This window comes from Vombatus ursinus, unplaced genomic scaffold, assembly GCF_900497805.2.
Source record: "Vombatus ursinus unplaced genomic scaffold, bare-nosed wombat genome assembly UNPS02014798.1, whole genome shotgun sequence".
Taxonomy (NCBI): domain Eukaryota; kingdom Metazoa; phylum Chordata; class Mammalia; order Diprotodontia; family Vombatidae; genus Vombatus; species Vombatus ursinus.
The window spans coordinates 81,356,424-81,374,980 of NW_020954576.1; the positions used below are offsets into that span (position 1 = coordinate 81,356,424).

The following is an 18,557-nucleotide window of genomic DNA, read 5'->3' on the forward strand; positions in this document are numbered from 1 at the left end:
GATGAGGAGACTAAGTCTTACCTAAGTAAGGTTATTTTGCCTAAGGCCATACTGCGACTAAGTGTTTGAGGCAAGATTTGAACCCAGGTCTGCCTGACTCCAAGTTCAGCAGTCTATTCAGACTCTAGTAAATTTAAGACCTACTTAAGTGGGATTTACAACTTTACCCATTAAAACTGGAATATGGCCTATAGCACTAAGCATAAGAATAGTGGGGACTCTATACCATGCAGATGAGGAAACTGAGGCCCAAGGAGAAGTGATTCCCTCAGGGTTTCACAAGTAGTAAAGCTGGAATTCAAACCCAGATCCCCTATCTCCAGACTTCTCAAGTGCTCTTCCTGTAATACATTGATTGACACTTCCTGGTTTCTACAGGATAACAGGACACATCATTGCTAACAGCTAACAACTCAGGTTCCTCTCATATGTATGAACAACCAGTTATTTGCCATTATCAAACAATTATGGGGGTGGGGAGGCTATTCTTTTACCCGGCTTTGGAGAGAATTCTTAGCAATCCATGGAACCCTAGCAACATTCTGTCACCAATCAATTGGAACATGACAAAAAGAAACACAAACGAACACCCCCCAGAGAAAGACCCCACACACATGTCCCTAGCCAAGGGGGCACTGGGAGGGCTTGGAAGAGGCAAGGGGCTTCTCTGGTGTCATCCGTCCACACAGGCCACCTCCCTGGCTCAGAACTGCCGTACCCAGGCATTCAAATCCCTTTGCAGAGAGCCAGCCCAGCCTCCACTCGCAGAGTCCATCTGAACTGTTACCAGGAACCCAGTGTGAAAAGCGTCTGCAGGAGCTGCTCTACGGAGTACTCTCGGTAAGCGGCAATTCTCCCCCATGAGAGGTTTGGCTTTGAATCTCTCCCCCACCTCTCCCAGTCCTCAGGAGTGATATACAGCTCATGAGTGGGATTTGGAATGCCAAAGGCTGCCATGCACAGAGTAACAAGAGCCGATCGCTGTTCATTCAGCCCACGGGCTGCATTCTTTCAGCTCTGAAGCCAGTCATTCTGCCTACTGGGTCTCTCTCTCTTTTTCTTCTCCACACGCTCTACCAAGGGCCTCAGCTTCCAAATCCACCGCCTCCTCCAGGTCCTTACAATCCAATCTCCAGTGTCAATTGACTTCTTTCCTCAAGCCTCCGTCCTTTTTCCGGTGCCAGTCTCTGATGACGCGGGTTATCTTTCAGTTAAGAACTCACTAAAGTGTAGATCATGCTGCAATTAGAAAGAAATAGGTGACAGGCAGGAGCCAAGGGAACCATTCCATTCAGTGCCGGAGGCAGGAAGGACTTGTTCAAAAGAGAACCCCTCCCTTGCCCTCATTATTCCAGTCACCAGTGTTAGCTTTGGGTTAAGTTAATATGCACATTCTCTATTGGCCCATTCCCTTCTCCTCCTCTTGCCCATCTTTAACCAAATGTTTCTTAGGAAAGTATATTGTGTCCTTTGGGTAAAAAAGAAAGATGTGATGATTGCTAAGTGCCTCCTGTTATTCTCATTGTTACTATGTTTGTTACTTTTTGTTGTTGTTGTTACTCAAGATTCGGGTCACAGCTGGTGCTCAGGCCATGCGAGGGAGTATTGGAGTCTGCCAGCTGCCTCGGGCCACACCAGGGTCCCAGGGCTCTCAGATGACTCTCACCCTACTGTTGCCCATATAATGATTATTACCACGATTGTTACGGCTGATTGGTGAGCATAGGCCCCTCTGGACACCTGTACAAAATGGACATTTAATTGGACTATTCTTGGGGGCTCTTTGAGTCACTAACCATTGGGGTCTGTGTGTTAAATATGGATTAGGAACATGTGATCTAAGGCCTGGTCCCTGAGAATGGAAGAGGGGAAGTAGGGGGTGGAACATTTGGGTTCTGTGTAATTTCTTCAGGTAATTCCCCCGAGGTAGAGGAACAGCTTGTATCAAAGTGCATTAATTTTGTTTCTTGATTGGGCAGAAGGAGAAAACAATCATCTCTTCACAGAGTGGGGGTGGGGGAAATGGTAGCTGTTAACAAGCTCATCTGAAGAGTCTAGAAGAAAGAAGCCTATGATTCTCGAACCCATTCTGCTCTGAAGTCACAATGAGTAATACTGTCCTGATTAACTGCGGCTCTGTCTTCCAGCCTGGCACCTCTTGTTTCAAGAAGCTCGTTGCCAAAGTATAAGTAAGTAGGGGCAAGGGAGGAGGGAGGGAAGTTGCAATTGTGAGAAGTGACAGGATGTGACCAAAGACACAATCACTGGACAGCCTAGGTAGAGAGGCCAGCTCCCCTTATTCTCAGCTCTTTTCTCTAATTCCCCTTCCCACTTCAGGGATGACACCAATGAGGTTTCCTCTGCTGGAGTGAAAGGGTCTGGAGAGACAATGGGTCTACAGGCAAAGAATCCAAAGCCCTTATACTGGAAGGCCTAAGACTTGAATTCAAATTCCACTTCTGACACCTGTGTAACCTTGGACATATTATTCAACCTCCTTGAGCATCACTTTGCTCACCTGCAAATAAGACTAGATGATATCTGAGGTCCCTTCCAGTCCTCCAATTACAATTCTACGGGAACTATACTGGCCCAAGAAGCAAGAGACTTACGTTCAGAATCTAGCACAGATGACAAGACAATAGGCCAGACTCAATGAAATGTTAATTGGCCATAACTCCAGCTCTTATCGAGGATGGAAGAAGAGTCCTTGCAACTTAATATTTTTTTAAAATACAGAAACCATGAATTTAACAAAATGCCATTCCCAAATTACTCTGAACTAAAGGATTGGAGGATAATGAGTCAAAAGGAACGTCTAGAACACATTTGGTTACAGAACACTCTCGGTGACAAGCTGTTGTCAATACTGCCAACACCATCCCTTCCCATCACCCCAAACAAGCAACCGAAGAGACACATTTTTATCTGTCTATAAATTCATATGTCATCTTTCCCTGCAGTGTCTCAGTGCTCAGACATAGATATGTCAGTGGCACCAACATGAAGACCAGAGTCCTCTTTATCTTTCTCCTCTCCCTTTGTCTTTCCCTAGAGCCAGAATGAGGCAAAGTAAAGAAGAATTAAAACATAAACAATCAAGCCACTGAAAGGACCTGGGTTCAAATTCTTCCTTGGATGTTTATTACCTATGTGACCTTGGGCAAGTCATTTAACCTTCATTAGCCTCAGTTTTCTAGTAAAAGGAACTATTGGACAAGATGTCCTTTGAGATCCCTGCCAGCACTAAATTTCTGATCAACAAAGAGTCCATGGTCCAGAGCGAGGTTTAAGTCTTTTCTTGTTGACTACATAATATAGCTCTCCTCAGTCTGGGACCACTGCTACAGCAACTCCCTCTAGCCCTAGTATCACAATAGGGTTCTAATTTTTTAAATAATCTTAATATTTGAAGCTGGAATCAACCTTTGGGATAAGCCAGCCCTCTAAGATACGGGTAAATGACTTGATCAAGGACTCAAAGATAATAAGTAAAACTGGGTGATTCCCTCTATCACACGGCCAAACTCAGAATCATAGAAGCACAAGGTTGGAAAGGCCCTCAGAGACCAAGTCCAACTTATGCCTGAGCAAAGAGTTAATGCCTTAGCTATTCATGGCTCCATGCTGGTCAAATAGTTGCCCTCCAAAGTTTGTTCATCCCAGGGGCCCTAGAAGTTCTATTTTAGCTCAGAGTTATCTTATAACATACCCTAAGCGTACCCATAGGACCATCCCAGGCTAAGAAGAGCCACAGATTCAGGAGTTCTAGTTCATTCCACAACTGGGTTGCTGGCAGTGGTATGGGATGGGTATAGTCTGAACCATGTCAATTTTTAAAGTCTGGAGGACCACAGAAGAATGTTTTTGAGTCCCTTTTCAAATATATATTCTAGGAGACCTCTGGGAAGTCTAAGTTTGATATGGGCCCCAGGACCCTCCCCCATCTAGCTCAGAACTTTCAGGGAGATCACAGTGGAGAGAGGAATATAGAAGCATGTGACCCTATATCTGGAGCTGAAAAATCCCTCAGAGGGATTTTCTAGCTCAACTCCTTCAATTTATAGATGAGAAAACTGAAGCCCAGGGAGGCCAAGTGATTTGTCCAGGGTCACACAGTTAGTAAATGACAAAAGCAAGATTTGAATTCAGTGGGGACTTCCTACTGTACCATATTGCCTTTCTGCTGAAAGTTTTCTGAATGAAATCCAGAAGGGATTCTCTGACATATTCTCAACTTCGCGAGCTAGTCCCAGATCTTTAAGGTGGCCCTGAAGTCCTGACATCTTCCCATGTCCCGTGAGGGAGCTAGAATATGACCTCTAAACCCCCTTCTAGTTCTAACATCCTTTGATCCTATGACCACCCTTGCCTTCCTTAGTCAGTATCAATCAGGCCACCCTGGATTTCCACATAGAGGTTCTTCCATTTGCTATATAGACTCTGAGGGCTAGAGGAGAGAGAAGAGAAACTCACCAGTAAAGATAGTAGAAGAAGGAGAGGAGATAGAATGCCAGCTTACACCAGGCCTCCTTTTGACAGTAACTTAAGGTGTCTGCATTCATGACCACAGGAGGATCATAGGCTAGTTCAGAACTATCCGCAGGGCAATGGAAATACCTAAAGGGAAAGAAAACACCAATGAGGAATTGCCTGGTTACTTTCTACTTGCCAAATAACAGCCCCTAAATATCAAAATTCAGCAGCTTCATGGTGAGCAAACCTGTAACCTAAGTGGATTGGCCTTCCACATAGGGGATTTCACTGGAGATGTGGAGCAGAATTAAGATGGTGGAGTGAAAGGAAGCATTTTTGTCTCCATTCACCCAATACACCAACTCCACAACAGCCTAGAAAACAGCCAGGCTGAATTCTGATCAGGAAAGCCAAGAAAGGTCATGGTGCATCATTTTTCCAGCCCAGGGCAGCTTAGAGGGACAGACAGAGAAATCTGTGGACACTAGGGCAGGAACTGGCCAGGAGTGCATAAGCAGCTATAGCAGTGGCAACAGGGAACATTTCAACACTAAGGGATAGAAAGAAGGCCCTACCATAAAGGGATACTATAGTGATAGTGATAGGGAAGCTCAAGACAAAAGTACAGAAGATGAGATCTGAGATATAAAAAGCTCCCTACTCTACTTCCCTCACCAGTCCCTGCCTAGCCATCCAGTTGAAAAATATCTCCCCTGCCCAGTTGCCTTAATACCTAAAATTCCATTAGAGATTCTGTACCTTCTCATTGCTTTTTAAAATACAAGGACTCATGAAATGGCGGACATAGTTACCTTCATGTAAATCAGAGTATCAGACACTTTCCTCCCAGACAGGAGCCCCCAGAGTAACAAAAGTGCATTGTCTTGGTAGGATGGGGGTATCCAAAGAGGAACGGGGTGCTCTCCAACAGCACCTTTCTCCTGTGGCCTCAATTTCCTAACAGCATGGAATCTGAAACTAACATACATGATCTATTTTTTTTTATTACCTAAGTTTCTGTAATTTTCTAGGTTATAAGTCAGACTTAGAATTTAAAATGAAAAACTGTAGTGAAATGTAGAGCTTAGGACTAGGATAGGGGTGGGGAACCTGCAGCCTCGAGGTCACATGTGGCCTTCTAGGTCCCTGGGGGTGGCCCTTTTGACTGAGTTCAAGTTTTATAAAATAAATCCTTTTATTAAGGGGATTTATTCTGTGAAGCTTGGATTCAGTCAAAGGGCCACACTTGAGGATCTAGAGGACCACCTATGACCTTGAGGCAGCAGGTTCCCTACCCTTGGACTGGGAGAGAGGATCATGGACTGAGTTAATATTAGGAGTTAAGGGTTATAGTTAAAGAAGCTGTTGTTCACTCATGTCCCAATAATCATGACTTCATTTGGGGTTTCCTTGGCAAAGATACTGGAGTGGTTTGCCATTTCCTTTTCCAGCTCATTTTATAGATGAGGAAACTGAGGCAAATAGGAGTGACTTGCCCAGGGTCACAGCTAGTATCTGCAGCTGAATTTGAACTCAGGTCTTCCTGACTCCAGGTGGGGCCCTCTATCGACTGCATCACCTAGACGTCCTTAGTGGGGTTAGCCTTATGGATTAAGGTTATAGGCTATAGTTATGGATTTAGTTTAGAGTTTATATTAGGAATAAGGATTAGACTATGGGTTAGGAGTTAAGGTTATATTAAGGATAATATCCCAAGTTGGGGACTGGGTTAACATCAGGGATAAGGACTGGAGTTAGAGGTTAAAGTTAGGGTTGAAATTAATCTTGTTCCATTGTGATGGAACTCTAAACTTCCCAAATACGACTCCTTATCTGACCTGCCCACTTTGTAAACACAGGTGCTCCTCATTTTGAACAGCATTCATGGGAAGTTATATGTCTTCAAGTTTTTGTAAAGGGAATCACATTTTAAATGGATATGGAGCAGGTCTCACTATTTTTAAAAGCCGTATAGTAAATCATTTTACAATTAAAAATAACCACCTAACAACTACAAATCATCATCTTTTCATCTTAACCCAAATTTGTATAATCAAGTTTGCTCAAAGCGGGGCTCATCTGTAGAACTGAGGGCTTGAAATAAGCAAAGGCATTTTCACAAGAAAGAGGTAATGTGATGGAGGAACAGCCCTACAGAAGGTTCAGGGAGTTCTTGACTTGAAGTTGGGATGAAAATAAATAACAAGTAATTAACTCTCTTACGGTCTCTTTCTGCATCACATGCGATGGTTCAGGACTCTAGTTAGGACCAACCTACCCAGATGAAGAGTCCCCCTGGATGCCAGCAGAGAGAAGATCATGAGGGGGACTTGGGTGAGTATGCTGCTGGCAAGGGATGAAAGGAAGTTATCAGGCAGCTCCTGGCATTGGAGGATCTCTATCTCTGGCAGAGAGCTGGTGAAGAAGATGAAGGGGGCGGTGCATCAGATCAAAGGCGGTCTTACCTCCAAAAGTGATAGAAGAGTAGAGGAACATTCAGCCCTAGCGTCAGCCACTCCTGGGCACACAGGAACATGATACAGAAAAGGCTGTGAATTGAGTATTCTGGCAGCACCAGCTGAGGGAGAAGCAGAGATACCAGAGTAAAAGTTTAAGGATGGAACCTCCAACTCCTTTCCAGAGGCACAAAATATGAATACTGGAAAGAACTTGAGACAGCATCTACTGAAGGAATTCTTAACCTTTTTTTGTGCCATGGACCCCATCGGCAATCTGAAGTCTATGGACTAGGGGTGGGGAACCTGCAGCCTGGAGGCCACATGTGGCCCTCTAGGTCCTCAAGTGCGGCCCTTTGACTGAATCCAAAGGCCACAGGTTCCCCATCCCTGCTATGGACCCTTTCTCAGAATAATGCTTTTAAATGCACAAAATAAAATACGTAAGATTACAAAGGAAACTAGTTAGATTGAAATAAAGATATAATTTTTCCCATGCAAGTTCACAGCCCCAAGAATAATAGTAGCATTGATGTGATTATGGTTCCCAAGATGCAAAGCTGGATATGGAAGAATTGTGATGAGTTGTGATAAGCCTCAGATACAAAGTGCTATATGTGTGCTGGTCGCGCCGTGCACCCTCCTCCTATAAGGAGCAGGCTGCCAAGGTCATACTTACCAGTCTTCGGTGCCCACCCGGATAAACACAGAGACGAGCCGATCAGGAGGTGCAAACACTCGAGCTTTATTCAGAGGCCATCACAGCAAGGCCAAGCAGGAAAGCCAGGGCAAGAGAGCAGGAGCAAGAGAGAACGAGCTCCAACCCCTACCGCCCCTATATACCTTCCTAGCCCCTCCTCCTCAGCCCGCCTACTAGTCATTGATTGTAGGATCAGATACCGGAAGGGGATGTCTGGGGTTAGTGCTGCACCTAGGGAGAGGACGTGACGCAGGAGGCTAGGACCGGATACAGGAAGGAGACATCTGGGGTTAGCGCTGCACCTAGGGAGAGGACATGACAAAGGAAGCTCGTTCTCTGCTGTCCCACTCCCACGTGGCACAGCCCCCTGCCTCAGGAGCACATGCTCCGGTTACTTCCCCGTATCCAGTTCCTATCCCAGTTCACCACAACTCCACATGGCACAGCTCCCTGCCTCGGGAGCATGAGCTCCGGTTACCTCCTAATATCTTGTTCCTACCCCATCTTGTCACAATCTCCACGTGGCAGTAGCCAACATCAGACAATCCCTCACAATATGAATGTCAACTGATGCCATAAGTGCAAGGTTCTATTCCCACTGTGAACCATTTTGGGGGTATTTTGCTTCTCAGAGAGAAAAATCTTATCTCCCTGGCCATAGAGTACATCCTTAACCCCAGACAGCCAGACTGCAAGTATGTGTTCTGTGTCAAGAGTGAATGGATGTCTCAGAGTAAACCTACCCCTACCACTAGAAAACAACTAACAGCATAGGTGCAGTGACCAGCAAGGTTGAGACACTGACTCTACCTGACTAAGCTAACACACACACACACACACACACACACACACACACACACACACACACATACACGTCTACCAAGGAAGGTATCCAAGGCATGTTAGACCTACACATATAAGCAGATACAGACATTATACTTTTTATTTAAATGACACTGTCCTCCACACTCAAAAGAGTAACCAAGAATTAATCAAGGGCCCACCATTTCCATTGTCAAGCTTGGTGGATGAGTTGGGATGATCAGTACATTGCTTGGTAATGCAGGATTCCAATTTGCTCAGTAAATTCATCCTGGAAGAAGATTTACCCCTGTACCCTCATACTATTTTTGAACTGTCCCAGCAAGGTACAGAAGAAAGAACAATGGATTTGTAGTTAGCAGAACTGGGTTCAAATCCTGCGGCTAAAGCCTTCAATATGGAGTCAGGAAGCCCTGAGTGTGAATCCTGCCTCAGATACTTTCTAGCTGTATGATCTTTGAATAGTCATTTAATTTCTCCCAGACTCACTTTCTTTATCCATAAAATGGGGATCAAAGAGTATCTAGCTCACAGGATTGTTGTAAAAATCAAATTTGAGATAACATAAGTAAAGGACTTTACAAACTTTAAATATTTTTATATTTAAACTTTATAGCAATGAAAATATAATAAATACATAAAATAAAAACTTTATATAAATGCTAGCTATTATTATTACCAGCTACATGATCATGGTTGATCAATCAATCAACAAACATTTATTAAGTGCCTACTCTATGCCAGGCACCAGCCTAGACACTAGGAGTACAAAAACAGAAAGAAATAAAATAAAATAATTCCTACTTTCAAGAACCTTATATTCCATAAGGTGCTTCACAATTCTTAATATCAATTTTCTTATCTATAAAATGAAAGAGTTGGATTTGATATTCTACAATGTCTCTTTCAATTCCAAAAATTCTATTATCTTATAAAATAATTTGTACTCTGCAAAGAAGCTACCCTTAATGCCCTGGCCAAGTTTAGACAAGTCATGGTAGGTAGCTTTCTTGGTAAAAGCCTGGATGGTGTGGGCTCTGGCTCTGGTTTCTTGATAGCTTGCCACCTCAGGGAAAGAATTCTCCTCCTATGCACATACATCCACTTTTTTAATCATTGGTTTCAAGCATTAGCCACTTCTTCCAGGGTAATTAACATGTTTAGAGACAGCCGCCCCATGCCTGAATCATCTATTATAGCGCCATTGCCGTCTCCAGGTCTGATGACAAATCACTGTCTGATTATGGTTTGGATTTCAAGCCCCACTATTAATCACTGCTGCCTCTTCCCTTTTCGGGGTTTGATTCATTGTGGAAGCTGCAACCTTCCAAGCAGAGAGGATTCGTCATTGCCATACCTCTGGGAGAAATTGCTTAATGGAGTCAATCTGGCGTCTGAGATGCTCCAGCCTTTGTGGTAGGGGCAGTGTTCTGGTGGAAGTGGGGTAGAAAGTGAGAGATGTTTTACTTCCAGGGGTGAATTTGGCTGGGATGCTGAAATCCACCCTACCCCCACAGGGAACATAAACCACATGTACTTTTCTCACATTGGCATGAAGGAACCCAATTCAATGAGGAAAAAACAGGGCTCACCACATGCTCATACCATCTAAGGGAACATTATTCATCTTCCTTTCTCACACTCACCAGAAACAATAGACCTTCACAGCCGCTAGTATTCTCAGAGACACCAGTAACAAGACCAACCTTGGGCCAAAGAGTATTACTCAAATGCAATCTCAGACAAGCCACAGAGAGGTGGACAAACATGGCCAAGGCATTTAGAGAGTAATTCAATTCAAAGAGCATTTACTAGGTGTCTGCCTTGTGTCAAGTGCTGGTGATACAAAGGGAAAAAAATGGAAAAGTTCCTGTCTCCAACAAGCTTATGTTGTTAGAACTAGATGATGTAACATGTAAAATGTTGAAGAGTCCTAAAAATGCTAGCTTTTAGTATTACTATTATTATTATTTATAACATTCTACTAGGGGAGGTCTGTATATAGATAAGTAAAGACAGAATATCTGGAGCTGCTAGGTGGTGCAGTGGCCCTGAAGTCAGGAGGACCTGAGTTCAAATCCGCCCTCAGACCAAACATTTGACACTTACTAGTTGTGTGACCCTGGGTAAGTCACTTAACCCCAATTGCCAAAAAAAAAAAAAGAGAGAGAGAGAGTATTTGAGGAAGGGGGAAGGGTGGTAGCACCAACAACTGAGGGATGGGGAAGGATTCTGGTAGGTGGTGGCACATGGGCTAAACCCTGAAGGGAGCTAACTATACCAAGAGTCAGAACTGATCAGCAAAAGTGTTCTAGGCATGGAAAGCAGTGAAGAATGTAAACAAAACTTTCCTATGATATAAAAAGCCACAGAGCATAGGCTCTCAGACAGAGTTCGTGATTAGGTAGAGAATGGGTAACAGCTGTAGGAATAAAGGCAGAGTTGTGCTGGGACCAGCTCAAAATGGCTCAAGAGAGCCAATTGTTAAATTTTCAGTGTGAGCATTTCTGTCATGGAAATCAGCAAATGCTGCAAATCAGGGTTGGATTTATTATTTTGTTGATTGTCTAAGCTTAAGAAAGTGATTCAGAGTCTGGGTGAGGGGGGAGGGGAAGGAGGGAGGGAGAAAAAAATTTGGAACTCAAAATCTTATAAAAGTGAAAGTTGAAAACTATCTTTACATGTAATTGGAAAATACTATGAAGTGGAAAAAAAAATAAAAAGAGGAAAAAAAAAGAAAGTGATGGAGAAATATTAGTGCAGACTAAACTTAAAAGTGTATCCTACATTTTTTTTCAGTGAGATGGTTGTTAAACATTTACCAGAAGACCACTAAGTAATGGTATTATGGCAATCCTCTTCCAACAAATCCAAAAAGACTTTGTGGTAGAGATGAGAGGCACCCCGCTTCCACTGCCCACCTCCCAGACTTATGTTGTTCAGTCATTTCAGTCATGTCTGACACTTCATGACCCCTTTTGGGGTTTTCTTGGAAAAGATACTGGAGAGGTTTGCCATTTCCTTCTCCATCACAAACTTACAGAGGCCCAGAATTAGAAGTCGGACTTCTGCAGAGAAAGAAGTAAATGTCATGGAAACTCACCATACATAATGTTATACCTGTTAAATAAACAGATAGCAAAAATAGCTTTGAGGATGAAGGAGAAAGGAAGATTGCATGGTATAGGGGAAAGAGCACCGGACTCAGGATCAGGAGCACTGGATTCAAATCCAGACACTGATTATAACTAGTTGCTTGATCATGAGCAAGTAACAACTTCTCTAAGACTCACCTTCCTCACCTTTAAAACAGGGCTAGTAATTCTTGCATTATCTAACTCAGAGAGGTGCTGTAAAATAATTTAGCAAACCTTAAAAATGATAGATTAATATAAGTTGTCGCTATTTCATAGGCATGGTAGCACCTCACAGTTGGGGCAAGTTCAGTGCTCCTCTCACATGCAATAAACATGATGTTACCCAGGGCATAGAAGCCAGTAGAGAAGGTAAGCCTTCTCCTGGTAAATAGATGGAGGCCCCCTCTGATATGCCAAAGTGAACATTACGATGTGGCTGACTGCTGATGGTCTGTTTCAAGCCTAGGAACCAAACGACTACTTCCAGTTTGTTAAAGATTCCTTTCTCGGCTTATCTTCATGGGAACTGGTAGGACCCCCCAGATTCCAAAGTTGCTCATTCAGTCCTAAAGTAGACTGCCCAGGCAGGCTCTGGGCAACTACCTAGTGTGGGAGCATTTTCTTTTAAGGGGCAGTTAGGTGGCACAGTGGATGGCGCACCAGCCCTAGAATCAGGAGGGCCAGAGTTCAAATTTGGCCTCAGATAGCTGTGTGACCCTAGGCAAGTCACTTAACCCTGACTGCTCTTAAAAAAAAAAAAGAAAGAAAAGAAAAAAAACAAAGAAAAACCTCCTTTTTATTTTCTCTCAAAATATTAAGAAATATTATTTCTCTAGCCTAAAACCTTCCCCAGACTTTTCCCTTGGGAAAAACAGAACGAAGACCAGGGCCTTCTTTTAAAATGGAGCAAACTTAAGTTTTTGGCTAGATAGTATCTACTGTCTTTCTACCTTACCAGAAGTGATTACCATGACCTGCCTGGGGCTAGTGTTTTCTCTTTTGAAATTCAAGGTTAAGATATTGATCATAAGGAAGGAACTCTAAAAGGGAAGGGGTCCAGCTTGCATTTGGTGGTAAGTACTCTGTAATGTTAACTCAAAACTGTATTTTAATATAGTGTGATCTTTTTTTTTTTTAAGATTCCTATAAATGTTACCTGAAATTTTCTTGGAGCTGAGTCATGTCAGAAGACATGGCAAATATGCCAGTTTGGACATCTCTCCAAGCTAGAAATGGCTTGAAAGTATATTAAATAAAATTGTTTCTGGCACACTCGAGCCCAAATTGCAGCGTTCATTATTGGTAACTTTTTTTTTTCCTGTGACACCAGACAATCCAGATCCTCTGTAAGAGAAGCTGCTGGTCTGTGTTTGTTGAGATGAGAGAGGCAATCAGGGCCTGGCTTAAACTTGGTCGGATTGCTGTGGTAATGAAGCAGAAATCAAGTCTGGTCACAGACTCTATGATGAAATACGTGTCTGTTTGTATGTTTCTGAGCCTCCTCCTACCTGGGCTATGGAGAAACCATACTTGAGAAGGTATGCAGCTCCCTCATAGAAGGTGACCATGAGAGGTCACATAATCTAACTCTGCCTTCCACCTCCCAACCCCTACCTATCCTCCCCTCAAGAGCAGCCTCACCAACATCCACTCTAGTCAGAACAAGTTGGCATTCAGTCTCTGCTTAAATATCTCCAAGGACGGCAAACTCACTACCTCCAAAGGTGGCTCATTGATTCTGATTCGACACAGTCCAAAGTGTTCTTTATGTTAAGCCAAAACATCTTCCTCCTGCAAACTTTCACTCACTGGTCCCAGATCTTTCCTACACAGAATAAGCCAACCTCTCTTCTGTATGACCTAGAGAAATTATTGTGTACCCAACCCAAGTCTTCTCTTCTCCATATTAAAAAAACACTAAGTTCCTTCAACAGTAATCACCTCATCTCTTCAGGAAGCCCTGTCCCATCAGGGGGAAAAAAAAATGTCTTAGTATAAAGAATTAGGTTATTGAAACCATCAATGCAATTCATTCTGGTACTACATTGTGTGAGTAACCTATTCCCTTTATCCCATTTTCCCACCCCTAGCCACCTATCCAGCCCTTCACTGTGTAACTGGCACCTCACATCATACAGTATGATGCAGTGGGAAAGAACTGTGATTTGGAGTCAAAGACCCTGGGTTCAAGGCCCAGTTCTGCTAACTCACTTGTGCGTCTGTAGGCAAGTCACTTAACTTTGCTGGCCTCTGTAACATCATCTGTAAAATCATAGATTTGGACTAGAGAATCTCAAAGGTTCCTTCCAACACTAATTCTATTAAACTATCTGTGTTCAAGCCTAGACTATATAGCCACCTGTTGAGGATGCTGAAGTGAGGATTACTACAATGTATGGGAGGTTGGATGAGATGACCTCTAAAGGCAAGTCTAACTCTAAGATTCTAGCGCTATTCTGGAAGAGCAACTCCTATGCAGAACAGACAACATGTAGGGAAGCCAAATTGAAACACTCACTAATGGTGTCTCCAGCCCCCCTTAGCCATCCCTTATTGGTCTGAAAGCTATTCATTATTTTTTTAAAGGACAGATGCTATGGAATTTGCCACCCTCACTCACACCTGCATCAGCTTCCCTAAGAAAACTGGCCTTCAAGGACCCCTCCCCACTCCTTTCATCCTGAGGGCCCCAGGAGAGGGTTCTACTCAAGTCAATAGGAATCACAAAAGCATGAAAAACTGCAGGATTGGATCCATAATGAGGCAGCAATGAAGTCCACTGGGTTGCTTGCTCTCTCTGAACTGTCTTGGGAAGAGAACTGAACAATTCCAGAGTATTAAATGAACTGAGCAAGGAGCACAGAGCACATTGAAGAAGTTATTGCATCTGACCTTGTATTCGCTTTGTGTGAAAGGTGGATGAAGAATGAGGATCGTGGAATAGCCTAATAGTTTTTGAGCTCTCTCTCTCTCTCTCTCTCTCTCTCTTCTGTCTTCTCTGTGTGTGTGTCTTCTCTCTCTCCCTTTTATCTTTCTCTGTCTTCCCTTCTCTCTCCCTCCCTCCTTCCCTTTCTCTCTCTGTTTTCTCTCTCTCCCTTTTTCTTTCTGTCTTCTCTTTCTCCTCTCTCTCTGTCTTCTCTCTCTCTTCTGTTTCTTCTCTTTTTCTGTCTTTTCTGTCTTCTTTTCTCTTCTCTTTCTCCCTCCCTTTCTCTCTCTCCTCTCTCCCTCTCCCTTTTTCTCTGTGTGTCTTCTCTCTCTCTCTCTCTCCCTTCTGTGTCTCTCTGTGTCTCTGTCTCTTTGTCCCTGTCTCTCTTTCTCTCTCTGTCTCTCCCCCCACCCCCAATCAACTGGTCCCACAACTTCAACTATCACTTCCACGTAAATGTTCCCTAATTCTGACCTCTCTCAAGTTCCAAATCCACATTTCCAGCTTTTGTTGGACATTTCTACCTGGATGTCCTGCTGCTGCTTGATGTCAAAAACCAAATTCAGTTTCTTTTTCGCTAAAACCAGCTACTCCTCTAGACTTTCCGATCCCTATTCTCCCTACCACTATTGTCCAAGGTTCATTTGCTGCCCCCCCAATCACTACTAACCCCTTTCTCAGATACTGATATATCTAATCAGTGACCAAGACTTAAGGCAACATGGAGAACTGTAATGGACAGAGGGCTGGACTTAGGATGACTTAAATTCAAATCCTTCCTTCCTCTGATATTTACTAGCTGTGTAGCTGGTCATTTTTGGACATTTAATCTCTCTGAGCCTCAATTTCTTCATCTGTAAATGAGAGGATTAGACCAAATGGCCTCTAAGGTTTTTCAACTCTGAATCTATGATCCTATGAACCCATCTATTCTTCCTTCTGTAAGGAGAAGAAATTTTCTGTCAGAAGCCACCAGCTCATGCTTTTCCCTTCTAGCATTTCTAGGGCCTTGTCAAAGATTTAAGAAAATTTCTATGGCCTTGGTAGTTAGTAGAGGCTTGATGCCCAAAGCTGCTTTGGCAAATTCATTTTGCAGGGACATCATGCCAGAAAGAAGGCTGAAGATAGTAAAAAGAGGGAGGGGGCAGGTGTAACAGTACATAGGATAATCTCCCTGCTGTGACGGGGCTACCTTTCCCACACAGGGCTACAGAATGGTAGCAGTGATTGTGCCCTGTGTTTCTAGTGGTTCTTGAGGCAAGGTACAATGAGTTATCAGAATCACAGAATTCACCAGTTGGAAAGGACCTTATCAGACATCCAGTTCAATTCGTGCCTAAATGGAACCTACGCTATTATACGCCTGAAAAGTGGCCATCTAACCTTTGCCTGAAAACCTGCAAGGAAGGTGAATTAGAGGATTCATCTTCTGGGGCAACTCATTCCACTTTTTGGTAACTCTGATTGGTGAGATGTTTTTGGTGATATCCAGTCTAAATCTGCGTCTTTATAACTTTTATCCATTGCTCTTCATCCTGTCCCCTTGGAGTCAAATGTAACAAGTTCAATCCCTCTTCCAAATGGCCACATTTCAAATACTTAAAGATAACCATCATGCTTTCTCCCATATACTTTCACTCCTAGTCTTCTTTTCTCGAGGCTAAATATTCCCAGTTCCTTCAACTTATCTTCAGATGTCATGGATTTATCTGGATATTTCCAGCTTATCAACATCCTTCCTACAATGTGGCACCCATAACTCAATACCATATTACAGAAGTGCTTTGACCAGGGCCATCCCCTCTGTATTCCTGGAATGCCTCTCAATGCAACATTAGCTTTTTTTGTTTTTTTGGCTGCTTTATCATCTTTGCTAATTCATGCTGAGTTTTCAGTCCACTAAAACTCCCAGATGCTTCTTTCATTCTGTACTTGTGAAATTGCTTTTTTGAACCTAAGTGTATGATTTTGCATTTATCCCTCATGAATGTCCTCCTAATAGATCTGGCCCAATGTTCTAGTTTGTCAAACTCATTTTGGATTCTGCCGGTGTTAACCATACATCCCTGCTTTGTGTCATCTACACGTTTGAGAACCATAGCCATCTATGTATTTATCCACGTTATTGATTTTTTAAAAATTAAAAAAAAAATAGAACGAGACCAAACAGAGACCCTGGGATACTATCCTAAAAGCACATTCTTCCAAGGAGGATGTGCTTTCCCATGTTGGCAATAGAAGCAAAGGCCCCATAGGCCTCATGTATATATTCATTGCTAGCCTCAGAAAGGTTACTCGGTATACACCCTGAAGCACAAAAGAAATGAAAGGAATTCTTCTGCCATAACTCAGCCCATCCTAAGGGGTGCAGATCTTCTATTGAGAAAGTGATTCTTAAAAGTGTTCTATTAATCAATCAACAAATATTTAGTAAGTGACTTCTTCTCTGGCTAGAACTCATTATTGCATCATTCACCTTAAAACTATTTCATATGCGTTTGTTTCATCTCCTTACCCGGACAATAAGTTCCTAGAAGCCAGAGATCATGCGTTTTTTAACTTAAAATACTAATTGCTTCTTTTTTAAATTTCATTTTCTTTTGTCGGTTAACAAAAATCTATTTTTTCTCCCTCATACCCTCTTCATCCCTCTTTGAAAAAAAGAAAATCAAAACTCATAACAAATATGTGTGGTCAAGGAAAACATAAATTTCCCACATTGGTCAGATCTAAAAAATATGAGAATATATATTTTAACTTCTTTGTCATTTCCTTCAGTTCTTAATGCAGTACCCTACACATAGCAGACTTTCAACAAATATTTGGAGGAGGTGAGAAGAAGAAGGAGGGAGGGAGGAAAAAGGAAGGAAGGAAGGAAGGAAAGAAGGAAGGAAAAAAGAGAAAGAAAGAAAGAAAGAAAGAAAGAAAGGAAGAAAGAAAGAAAGAAAGAAAGAAAGAAAAGAAAGAAAGAAAGAAAGAAAGAAAGAAAGAAAGAAAGAAAGAAAGAAAGAAAGAAAGAAAGAAAGAAGGAAAGAGAAAGACTTAGGAATCAAGAAATCTGAGTTCTAGAAGTTATTTTACAAGTAACTAGCTCATGGTGCAGTGAGCAAAGCATTAGAAGTAGAGTCAAAGGATGCAGGATTTGAGGGCATGAGTCCCACCTCTGCTTTTTGCTAACTATCGCATCACCCCTCTGGGGCCCTCTTTCCTCTTCTATAAAATGAAACAATTGGACTAGATAATCGCAAAGGCTGCTGCCAGCTCTAAATTCTATGATCCTGCCTCTGTGACTTTGGGCAAATGACTTAAATTTCCTGAATCTTAATTCTCTCATTGGTAAAATGGACAGGGCAACACTAGCACAGACCGCCAGTGACGGTCACGTGACACGATGTATGAGAAAGCCTGGCAAGGACCCTCCTGGCTGCGCTGCAGCTTCCAGCTCTTTTTGCTCTCATTCTTAAGTGAGACCCAGAGCTGGCAGATAATGTGCCAAGTGTCACCCAAGGGGTCAGCGCCATGAATAGACTTAGATTACTAATTTCTAGTCCCTTTCTTCTGCCAGGCCTCCTACCTTTGTGGAATTTGAGCCCAGAACTCTTTAGCTTTCTACCTCCGAAACACAGTAAGAGAGAGTAGTAGTCTTTCTTTGCAGAAGCAATAATCTCAATTGCCTTCATCGTGACTTTGTGTAGAACTGTTGGAGGTGGAGCCAGTTACTGAGAAGAAAAACAGGGTCTTGCTGTCCCTAGCCTATACCCTCACTAAGCATGTCCCCAAAACAATAATCTTGTTCTGAAAGCCAGGGCAGGGAGGGAGACTAAATTCTTAGTAAAAACTCCTCTGTTTGGCATTTAAATTCTTTCACAACTTGACCCCCACCTCCCTTTCTACCCTTATTATACAATACTCCCCTTTACCATCCATCTAAACTTCATCTTGCTATTCCTTATATATGGCAATCCCATCTCCCATTTCAATGCCTTTGCACAGGTTGTCCTCCCCTGGAATGTACTATCCCCTCACCTCTCCCTCTTAGA

The 18,557-nt window shown here is 42.8% G+C and overlaps 1 protein-coding gene across 2 annotated transcripts in view; it reads right to left on the reverse strand.

Annotated features, from left to right (window-relative positions):
- Positions 1-892: 892 nt before the first annotated feature.
- The window catches only part of LOC114050199 (protein cornichon homolog 3), a 176,841-nt gene continuing 159,176 nt past the window's right edge, over positions 893-18,557 (reverse strand). For both annotated transcript variants that reach the window (XM_027871837.1, XM_027871836.1), the window contains 3 exons: positions 6,942-7,054; positions 4,477-4,620; positions 893-1,239 (listed from right to left, as the gene is read on the reverse strand). In XM_027871837.1, the coding sequence (XP_027727638.1) occupies positions 1,212-1,239; positions 4,477-4,620; positions 6,942-7,054 (285 nt within the window). In that variant the 3' untranslated portion in view covers positions 893-1,211. The remainder of the gene's footprint in view (positions 1,240-4,476; positions 4,621-6,941; positions 7,055-18,557) is intronic.